The sequence below is a fragment of the Muscardinus avellanarius genome (assembly GCF_963383645.1).
Source record: "Muscardinus avellanarius genome assembly, chromosome: 2".
Lineage (NCBI taxonomy): Eukaryota > Metazoa > Chordata > Mammalia > Rodentia > Gliridae > Muscardinus > Muscardinus avellanarius.
In genome coordinates, this window is record NC_137787.1 from 111,313,559 (window position 1) to 111,324,858 (window position 11,300).

General features: G+C 50.3%; 1 protein-coding gene across 1 annotated transcript in view; it reads right to left on the reverse strand.

Annotated features, from left to right (window-relative positions):
* The window catches only part of MYO7B (myosin VIIB), a gene marked incomplete at both ends in the record, with an annotated part of 63,329 nt that extends 54,024 nt beyond the window's left edge, over positions 1-9,305 (reverse strand). The window contains 4 exons of the mRNA XM_080689407.1: positions 443-627; positions 2,134-2,286; positions 4,409-4,522; positions 9,288-9,305. Of these exons, the coding sequence (XP_080545533.1) occupies positions 443-627; positions 2,134-2,286; positions 4,409-4,522; positions 9,288-9,305 (470 nt within the window). The remainder of the gene's footprint in view (positions 1-442; positions 628-2,133; positions 2,287-4,408; positions 4,523-9,287) is intronic.
* Between the last annotated feature and the right edge of the window lie 1,995 nt (positions 9,306-11,300).

An 11,300-nucleotide genomic window follows, 5' to 3' on the forward strand; every position in this document is an offset into this window, starting at 1 on the left:
CTGCCTCCCAAGCGCGGGGATTACAAGCGTGCGCCACCACACCCGGCTCACCTGCCTTTTTTTTTTTTTTTAATTGAGTCTGGTTAAGTTGCTGAGGCTGTCTTGTGATCATCCTGTCTTAGCCTCCCATGTTCTGGGAGGGCCCCGTTTCTAACAGAGCCATTCTACCTCCCTTCCTTGACTCAGGAAACACTCACTGATGGCTGGGCAATCCAGGCTCAGTGGCACGGGGAGAAGCCAGGTTCTGAAGGAAGGAAGCTTTGGAGGACAACGCTTCTGTGTGAGGGGAGGGCCGAGCAGGGTACAGTGCCAGTGAGCTGCATAAACCTCCCTGAAGGTGTGCAGGCCACTGCAGTTTAGGAGCGGGGACATCCCTCCTTCACAGGCTGCTCTGGGGCAATGGCTGGCTCCTCGCCCCTGATGGCAGCAGCCTGCACCCTACCTGATGATGCAACACTGGTCCCTCTTGTTCTTCTTCATGTTGAAGTAGCAGCTGTTGGCGATGGCAAAGACGTGTGGAGGTAGCTCACCTATGTGGCGGCCGTAGTAGAGCTGCACCTGCTCCAGGGTGTACAGGGGCAGCATCTGGAACGGGTTCACAGCCACCAGGATGGAGCCCGTGTATGTCTGCAGCAGGGAGCAGGTGGTTAGTACCCTCTGCCCCAGGATAGGGCTGTTTGGTGTGGCCTTGGCCTCGGGGTGACCCCTTGAGGGCTACCAAGACCCGACCTCAATGTTGGAATACTGGGGTTTAGTTCTGAGCTAGGGAGACAAGACCCTCAGCTGCTTGGATTCCCTTTAGGAAAACTGGGGTGCCCACCAGGAACGAGAGCTTTTGAGAGCACAATCCCAAAAGATTCAGTGTTGATCTGGGTATGCGGCTCAAGGGTAGAGCTCTTGTCTAACATGGTGAGGCCCGGGTTCCATCTCCAACATCACACACACACACACACACACACACACACACACACCCCACCACCACCACCACCAACAACAACAACAACAACCAAGAACAACAACAAAAATAAGGTTAAATTTTCAACACCTTGTCTGGTACACATAAGGAGCTTGATAAAAAAATGTGTTGAATGTCGAGGTGTGGTGGCGAGTGCCTGTAATCCCAGTACTTGGGAGGCTGAGACCAAAGGATCACAGGTTCGAAGCCAGCCTCAGCAATTTAAGAGACCCTTTTTCAAAATAAAAAATAAAAAGGGCTGGGAGTGTAGCTCAGAGGTAGAATACCCCTGGGCTCCATCTCCAGTACCGCACACACACAGGAGAGCGCTGAATGACAAGTTCTGCCCTTGGGACCCCAGCTCAGGCTCATCTGCTCTTGGGAGCCCCCACAAGGGTGGCTGCCCTTCTGGGTAGGACAGAGGATCATCGCCACACTAACATTATCTTCTGCCATCTAGGCTGTGAGGACCAGGTAAAGGCCTCACTCAGGCGCGTGGGGAGGGATGGGCTACAGTTCAGACTTGCTGCTGCCAGCAAGCTGTAGCAGGGCGCAGTGCCCCTCCTCCTCCAGGGGCTCTCCCTGTCCTCTCTGATTGTGCCTTCCACTCAGGGTGCCCAGCTCTCTTCTGCACTACACCCACAAGGGCAGGTCAGAGCCCAACCAGCCTCCCCTGCAGACCAAGCAAGGCAGGGTGACTCCCTGGCCGCAGCTGCCTGGGCAGAGCCCCTAGTGCAGCTGGGGTCAATTTGGAGTGCTGGCTCTGCAGGGCGCTGGGATGAAGACCTTGGGGCTGGGGTGACCCTCCCTCCCACACCCACCCACCTACCTCCTCCTCCGGCCCCGAGGTTCTGGCTGCCACAGGTCTCACTATCCCACCAGGACACCCTGTGTGCCTCATGTCCAGGAAGGAGGAGCAGCAGGCTGTGCCCACCCCACTGTCAGCAAGATTTTGGTCAGCCCAGGATGGAGGAAACGAATGGTGCCCTCCACCACTGACGGTGCCAGTCTCTGAGTGCGCTATCCCAGCTTCCTTGGAGGGTCTGAGCCCTGCTTCTTCTGAGTTGGGTACCTGGCCCACTTCACACGGTGGGACATGGGGCCATGCCTGGCTCTGGACCCCCCAATACATCATCCCCGCCCCCGGCTCCCAGGGGACACAGGGTGGCAGGACTCACGTAGATCTTGTGCTGCTGGTAGCGTATGAGGAGGTTGTGCACAATGCCTGCCTCATTCAGGTCCCCCAGGCAGATCATGTCGTCTACACCCTGGGCTGAGTTGGGGTGCATAGGGCTGAGGATGTCCAGGTCCTCCACTCGGATCCAGTGTTCCTAGAATGATAGGTGCAGCCTCCCTTGAGGAGCCTCCAGGTGGACTGGCCCCACCCCTGTCCTCCACGTCCTGGGGAGCCAGCCGCCCAGGGGGTCACAGATCAACTGACCTGGGGCGAGTGGCCCTCTATGGTTGATGTCAAGGGACACCTGTGTTTGGGTCAGCATGTGAGGAGGGCCCAGGGCCCATGTGGAGCTGGGCTGGAGGAACCTCAGCCCAGGGTGGAGGGCTTGGTAACACGGCCCAAGGTCAGCCTACAGTTGGGGCCTTCCAGGTGCTTGGAATAAAAGTGTGGGTTTTTTTGTTTTTTTTTTTTTTTTTTTTTGCTAATGTTGTTTGTTTTGTACTGGAGATTGAACTCAGGGGCATGCTTCCTCTGAGCTATAACCCCAGCCCTATTTTATTTTTAATTAAAAATTTTTTTTGCGGGTCTGGGGATGGAATCCAGGGGCATTCTACCTCACCCCCAGCCCTATTTTTTATTCTTTATTTTGAAACAGAGTCTCCCTAAGTTGCAGAGGGCCTCAGAAAGTAGCTGAGACTGTCTGCGAACCATGATCCTCCAGTCTCAGCCTCCCCAATGCTGGGATTACAGGCGAGCACCACCACGCCCAGTTTATTTTTATTTTGAAACAGTGTATTCTCAGGTTGATGAGCATCTCAGTACTTACTGAGGCTGTCCTCAAACCTGTGATCTTCCTGTCTCAGTCTCCCAAGTACTGGGATTACAGGCATGTACCACCACACCGGCTTGAAAATGTGTTTTTTGAGCAACTGTGCATCATTATGCAAATCGAAGTTATTTTACTGATTCCCACAATCTGGAGCTTCTGGGCCACCGTCTAGAAGCTCTTTGGAGGCCATGTCTGCACCAAGCCTCACCCTGCAGCCCCACCAGGCAGGCAGGTCCATGTGTCCCAGGAGGAGTCAGGTGGCCAGCGGGATGCACCCTGCAGCCCTCCCCTTGCCTCACGGCCCCTGGCTGCCTCTGCCACTCTGGGTGTGAGAATATAATCAGATACTTTTTAGCAAAGAAATAGCTTGACTTGAGTTCCCTATTGTAGAAATGCCACTTTGCAACCTTGTTGTATTGCATGCTTATATTCTTTTCTATCAGTTTGCATCTCCTGAGAATTGCAAGTGCCACCTCATACAGCCAATGGTGGAGAACTTGTGTGGTTACTTTCCTACCAATAGGAGCACAGCACAGGAGCCTCGCTCTGGAAATAAAATGCCCAGCAGTTTCCCACCAGGTTGTTCTTCCCTACCTTTTTTTTTTTTTTGGTGGTACTGGGGTTCCTGGAAGCCCTTCTACCTCCGGGATACACTCCCATGGGCTACACTCCCAGACCTATTTTTTTTTACCTTTTTATGTGGAAACAGGGTCTCCTAAGCCAGCGCACGCGGCTGGCTTCGAACCAGCGCGATCCTCCTGTCTCCGCCTCCCAAGCACGGGGATTACAAGCGTGCGCCACCACGCCCGGCCCCTACCTAACTTTACTGGTGGCAGAATCCCTTTTTGCAAAAAGTAAAATTTGCCTTGCAGGGCTTCTTCTGAATATGTGTCTTTTCTTTTTTTCTTTTTTATTTTTGGTGGTACTAGGGTTCCTGGAAGCCCTTCTACCTCTGGGCTATACTCCCAGACCTATTTTTATACTTTTTTATTTGGAAACAGGGTCTCTTAAGCCAGCACAGCTGGCTTCGAACCTGCGCGATCCTCCTGTCTCCGCCTCCCAAGTGTGGGGATTACAAGCGTGTGCCACCACGCCCGGCAATATGTATGTGTCTTTTCTTACAATACCATGGAAATATATTTCTAACAGGGGGCCAGCTTCTGGCCACCTGAGCTTCGCTCTCCTCTGCGTCTCTGCTGTCCTCCCCTGTGCACACCTCCCCTTCACTCTGCGCAACGGCTCTCAGCCTCCCTTCCTCCTTGACGTGGCTCCCCCGACTCCTTCCTGCCCCTGATGCTCCTAGTTTCCCTTGAACGGAACTCTTGAACTGTTGTTCACACAGACCAGGGCTCCTCCATGGTCTGTCCGGCCCCGGAAATCCCTCTTGGGCTTCAGAAGCCCAGAGGGATCAGGCTCCAGCGCCTGGCAGGGTGAGCCCCATGCTGACCTTGCCCTCGTCGTCCTCAACCAGGATCTTGCCTGGCTTCGTCTCCATGATGATGCCCCCGATGGCCACTGTCGTTTGGTTGGTGGAGGGAGGGTCCAGCCACACATGGTCACCCTGGAGAGCAAAGGAGACAGTAGTCACCCGGTCCCTCTGCCCTTGCCCGCTGGAGACTTAGCTGTCCTGGAGCTGTCTATCCCCTTCAACTTGGAGCCCGGGTGGCTCTTCCTTCCCCTCCCTCCCTTTAACCCTCTCTCCTTCCCTCATTCTCATTCTCTTTCTCTCTCTCCTCTCTCTCTTCTCCTTCTTTTGATTTCTCTCTCCCTTCTCCTCCCTCTGCTCTCTTCTTTTTGTCTCCCTCCATTTCCCCCTCTTCCTCTGTTCTCTCTGTCCCCATCCCTTCCTTCCCCACCCTGTTCCCTCTCCTCTGCTGTGAGCCAGTGTCACCTGCACGGCTCACTAGACAGGTACCCATGATGTGTGTACAGCTTCTTGTCCTGCCTCTATCCTGCCTGCAACAATAAGTTCACAGTGCCTCTCACAAAGAAAAACCCCAATCCCTTAAAATTTGGCTGCTATTTATGAAGGTGGTCAGGCAGAGGGTTTTGTTTTTTGTTTTTTGGTGGTACTGGGGTTCCTGGAAGCCCTTCTACCTCTGGGCTACACTCCCAGACCTATTTTTACATTTTTATTTGGAAACAGGGTCTCCTAAGCCAGCACGCGTGGCTGGCTTCGAACCTGTGCCATCCTCCTGTCTCTGCCTCCCAAGCGCGGGGATTACAAGCGTGCGCCACCACGCCCGGCAAGCAGGCAGAGGGGTTTAGAGCAGAGAGCTTCTCAAACCTAAAAATGGCAGCAAGACCTTTTTGAGACAGGCACCATAAGACAAAAGGCAGATGCACTCCTGGGCCTTGGTGCAGTGATTGCTGTGAATAGCTTGGTCTGTGCACATCGGCTGCAGAGACCAGGAGCTTCCTTGGGGCCCGGACGCTGGCTAGTAGACCCTAACAAGCAACAGCAAGGATAAAACTGTCCACTTGTCACCAGCAGGTGCCAGGGCCCTGGCTGGTCAGTTGCCACAGTTTGCGCTTCCTTCTCCTCTCGTCTGGTCTCCTTTTTTTTTTTTTGGTGGTGGTGGTGGTACTGGGGTTCCTGGAAACCCTTCTACCTCCAGGCTACACTCCCAGACCTATTTTATATTTTTATTTGGAAACAGGGTCTCCTAAGCCAGCGTGGCTGGCTTCGAACCTGCGCGATCCTCCTGTCTTTGCCTCCCAAGCGCGGGGATTACAAGCGTGCGCCACCACGCCCGGCTCGTCTGGTCTCTTAACAGTCTCAGAAACAGAACTCATCCTTATCACAAAGCAGAGTTATTGGTACAGGATGTGGCATCGGTATGAAGAACTACTGTAGCCCCAGTGGACAGGCTGGCTTAGCTTCCTCGGGGCTAATGTGCCTCACAAAAAAAGAAGAAAAAACTTTTATTTTTTTGTGGTGCTGAGGATGAAACCCAGAGGCTTTCTACCTTTGGGCTACACTCCCAGTTCTGTTTTGTATTTTATTTTGAAACAGGGTCTCACTAAGTTGCTGAGAGTCTCACTAAGTAGCTGAGGCTGGCTTTGAACCTGTGCGATCCTCCTGTCTCAGCCTTCCAAGCGCGGGGATTACAAGCGTGCACCACCACGCCTGGCAAAAGCCTACTTTTTTAACATTTATTTTTTTGTTTTTTGATACTGAGGATTGAACCTCAGGGCATTCTACCTCCTAGAGGCACCCTGCTCTTTTTATTTTATTTTTTATCTTGAAACAGGGTTTCGCTAAGTTGTGAGGGCCTCACTAAATTGCTGAAGCCGACCTCAAACCTGCAATCCTCTTGTCTCAGTCTCCCAAGTACTGAGTTTACAGGCCTGTACCACCTGGCCCTGGCATAACCCCACCTTTTGAAATGTACCTAAAACCAATGAACTTCCTAAACCCTTAGCCCCTCTTGCTAACAGCCCTTCTCACAGAAACAAAAGCCAGTTCTTTCCTTCGTCCTGCGGCCAGCCTGACCTTCTCTGGTCAGCGTTGTGCCTCCCTTTTGTGGGAGTAAGGCCCAGTATATGAGAGTCTTGTTCTGGCCAAGTTGTGCCTGTCTGATTCTTCTGATGAGAGTACCCTAACCCACTAGTCCAACAACATTTTCACTTGCATCCTCTCAGTAAGCAGTGAGAAGGATGAAAAACAGAAACAAAACACTATCTCTGGTGAAACCAGAGCAGGCAGGAGGGCTGCCTGAAGTTATGGGAGGGCCCTGAGGGTCTGGTGCAGCCAAAAAGAGCCAGAGGATGGGCATGGTGACACACACCTGAAATCTAGATTCTAGGACAGACTCAGCAACCTAGTGAGACCCTGTTTCAAAAACAAAAATATAAAAAGGGCCAGAGGTGTAGCTCAATTGTAGAATGCCTCTGGGTTCAACCCATAGTACCAAAATAATAAATAAAATTAAAAATAGAACTGCCATATGATCCAGCAACCTCACCACCAGTATCTATCCAAAGTAAATGAAATCAGTATGTTGAAGAGACATCTGCTATGTGTATGTTTGTTGCAGCACTATCATAATAGCCAAGAAATGGAAACAACAAGTGTCCACCCACAGGTATACCAACAGGATAGAGAAAATGTAATACATATACACAGTGGAATACTATTAAGCCACAAAAGAGAATGAAATCCTATAATTTGCAACAACATAGATGGAGACCAGTATGGTGAGTGAAATAAGCCAGGCAAAGACTAGTACTACATGATTGTGGCCATATTTGAAATCTAAAAATGTTGATCTCATTGAAGTTGAGAAGGAAATGGTGGTCACCAGAGAATGGAGGGATAGGAGAAAGGTCGATCAACGGATAAGTTATGACTAGACAAGGGTGAGGAGTCCTAGAGTGCTACTGAACAGTAGGGTGATTACAAGTAAGAATTGTGTACTGTCTCAAAAAGCTAAGAACAGCCTGGCACAGCAGATCACCCTTGTAATCCAGTACTTGGGAGGCTGAGACAGGAGGATCACAGTTTTGAAGTCAGCCTCAGCAACTTAATGAGGCTTTCGGCAACTTGGCGAGACCCTGTTTCCAAATGAAAAGTAAAATAGGGCTTGGGGTATATCCCAGAGGTAGACTACATCTGGATTCAATCCCCAGTACTACCAAAAAAAAAAAAAAAAAAAAAAGCTAAGAAAAAGCTGGGGATGGTGGCCCATGCCAGTGCAGAGCTGAGGGTGTAGCTTAGAGGTAGAATGCCCCTGTGTTCTATTCCGAGTACCAAAAAAAAAAAAAAAAAGCTAAAAAAATTTGCCTGTCTTTACTATAAAGAAATAATAAATGTTTGAGGAGATGGATAGGTGTAACCTGATTTAAATATTACATAGTCGTATATACATATCAAAACATTACATAGTTTCTCATTAATATATACAATTTCTTTGTTCTTATATATCAGTTAAAAAATAAACTTAGTTGGTGTGGTGGCACACACTCGTAGTCTCAGTCCTTGGGAGGCTGAGACAGGAGGACTGCAGGTTCTCAGCCAGTTGTAGTTATTTAGTGAGGCCCTCTGCAACTTAGTGAGACTCTCAAAGACTGAAGTTGGGGCAAGGTGGCACGCTTGTAATCCCTGTGCTGAGACAGGAGGATCACACAGGCTCAAAGCCAGCCTCAGTTACTTAGTGAGGCTCTCAGCAACTTAGTGAGACCCTGTTTCCAAATAAAGTATAAAATAGGAGCCTGGCATGGTGGCGCACGCTTGTAATCCCAGCATTCGGGAGGCTGAGACCAGAGGATCACAATTTGTGGACAGTCTTAGGTTCTTAGTAAGGCCCTCTGCAACTCAGTGAGACCGGGTTTCAAAATAAAGAATTAAAAAATAGGGCAGGGGGTATAGTTCAGAGGTCGAATGCCTCTGGGTTCCATCCCCAGACCCGCAAAATTAATTAATTAATTAATTAATTAATTAAAATAAAATAGGTCTGGAAATATAGTCTGGAGGTAGAAAGCCTCTGGGTTCCACACCCAGTACCACAAATAAATAAATAGATAAATAAATAAATAAATAAATAAATATAAATAAAAAATAAAAAATAGGGCTGGGGTTATAACTAGGAGGTAGAATGCCCCTCTAGGCTTCATCCCCAATACTGCAAAAAACAGGGGGTTAAGAAAGCAAATTGAATGATATATTTTTTACCACAATTTTTTTTTCTGGGGTTCGTGGAAGCCTTTCTACCTCTGGGATACACTCCCATGGGCTACACTCCCAGACCTATTTTTTAACCTTATCATTTGGAAGCAGGGTCTCTTAAGCCAGCGAGGCTTAAGGCTTCAAACCAGCGTGATCCTCCTGTCTCCGCCTCCCAAGTGTGGGGATTACAAGCGTGTGCCACCACGCCTGGCCCTACCACAATTTTTAAAAGAGCAATCTGATATACATAAATACATACATAAAATATATATATGTATTTGTGTATATTGGTACTGAAGATGGAACTCTGAGGTATTCTATCTCTGAGCTACACCCCCAGCCCTTATTTTTTTTATTTTGAAACAGGAACTTGGTAAATGGTGGAGAGTCTTGCTAAGTTATGGAGGCTGTTCTTGAATCTGTGATCCTCTGCCTCAGCCTCCCAACTACCGTAATTAAAGGCGTGCACCACTAAAAGTGTTTAAGCCGTGTTTAAAGTTGTTGTTCTTAGATAATAGAACCTGTCCCATGCCTCAAACACCCTCATCGCTTTCATTTTCCCTTTGCCTTTCTTTTTCATTCCTTGGAAGTGATTCAGCTCTGGCTGGGGCAGGTTCCACACACAAAAATCCCTAGCTTCAATAAATGCAATTCTTACCAGCTTGAACACCGACATTCTGGGTCACCCACTCCACAGCCTGTACTTGGACAGAAAGCAGAATGTCAGCCATCCAGTTCCCTCGAAGTGGAGCCCGGGGCGGGGGGCGGGGGGGGGCAGCCTCTGCTTGTTCACAAGTGTCCCCAAGTATCTGGCTCAAGAAATGGCTTTGAATGAAAGCATGCAGGAGTCACAGTCCTACCCGGATGCAGGATCACACTTTCTCAGCCTCTTTATCCCATCTTACCTTTATTGAATAATAATTTGCATTCAGCCTCGGGCTCACCACAGGGAATGGGGTGGTTCTTTGTCACCCAGAAGCTCACGTTTTATCTGTTCTGATGTCTGAGAGCCAGGTACCACCATGCATCTAGGCACTGCTCCGCTGAGCTGCCCCCAGAGCAATACACATATTACCACTTCATCTAAACTCCCAGCATGCAGGACGTGATGTTCCCTGCGTTAGCAAATGGGGCTTTTTTTTTTTTCCTGTACTCGGAATTGAACCAAGGGGCATTCTACCTCCAAGCTATTACCCCAACCCTAATTTTTATTCTTTATTTTGCAAAAGGTTCTCACTAAGTCGTGGAGAGTTAGTAGCTGAGGCTGGCCATAAACCTGCCATCCTCTTGTCTCAGCCTCCCAAGTACTGGGATTACAAACTTGCAACACCACAACTGGCTCTCAGGTATGTCTTGGCAAGATTTTGCAGGGAAGCATGTTCCAGCACTGTATTCAGAGTTTGGGTTTCCTTCAGTCTTTTTTTTTTTTTTTGTACTGGGGATTGAACCCAGGGGCAATACCTCCAAACTACACTTCCTGCCTCGGCCTCCCCAAGTCCTGGGATTAAAAACATGTACCGCCGTGCCTGGCTGACAGTCTTACGGGGTTTTATGGATTAGAATAAAATCTAAGTCCACCATTACCAAGGATGCAGGAGTGGCCTAGCCATGGGAAGCTTTTGGGGCTGGGGCCCACACAGGCCAGCTGCCTGACCAGGCCCAGCCCTCCCAACTTCGGTGACGCAAATTTCTCCTTCTGTGAAGTGGTGATGGGCATGTGCAGCAGCCTGCGTGAGCTCACCACCACCTTCTCTCCTCAGTCACCTATTCCCCAACACCCCAACAGACCATTCCGAGGAGGCCTTGAGGCCAGGATACACCCTGTCTCACGCCAGGGCCCAGGCCTCTCAGAGATGACTAAATAAAATTGCCCAAGGAATGGAGATTGGTCAGATACGCCAGTCTTTGGAGTAGAAGTCCCCTCTGCTCTTCCTGTGGGACCTTAGCTCTCGCCATTCTCAGTTTGCATCTGCAAAACCAGGCCATGGCACCGCAGTGCTGTGATAACATGGTGAACCACCGCGTAAGGCACGGTAGGGCTAGTCATAGTACCTGGGCTGACTTGCCGGATATGCAGGGAGCTGGGGCTGCCCAGCACTGGCCATTCCCCTGTGCCAGTGTCTGCCCTGTTGTAACGGAGGACCAGGATAGCCTCACCTCGTCCTGCTCAATGGGCCAAGTCCCTGGGCTGAGGTTTCTGGTTTCTCCCAGGCCTCTCCTGCACTGGCCTGCCCCACCCTGTTTCCAGGTCTGAGCCTCCCTACATGGCTCCTCCAGGGAGGCTAGCCCTTTCCCCCTCAGCTAGAGGAGCACACGGGTCTCCCTTACCTTGTCAGCACTGGGATCTGGTACTCCCCTTTACCCTGGGTGCCCAGAAAGAGCCAGGCAGGAGGCAGGAGCAGGTGAAGGAGCAGGTTGTTACAGAGTAAGGGGCAGAGGAGGAGACGGAAGAGTCCCAAGAGGAAATGGCTGAGCACTCTGGGCCCACGTAATTTATTACAGGACTTTGTCCCTGTCTCCAGGCACATCCACGCCCACACTTCCTGCAGCCCCAACCTTGGGCCTCTCAAGCATCTGCCTGCAGGGCATGGGAAGAGTCTATGCTCTGCACACTGCCTTGGGCACCAGACAAACCCAGGGTGCTGATCATCTGATCACCTGGGTGCTCAAG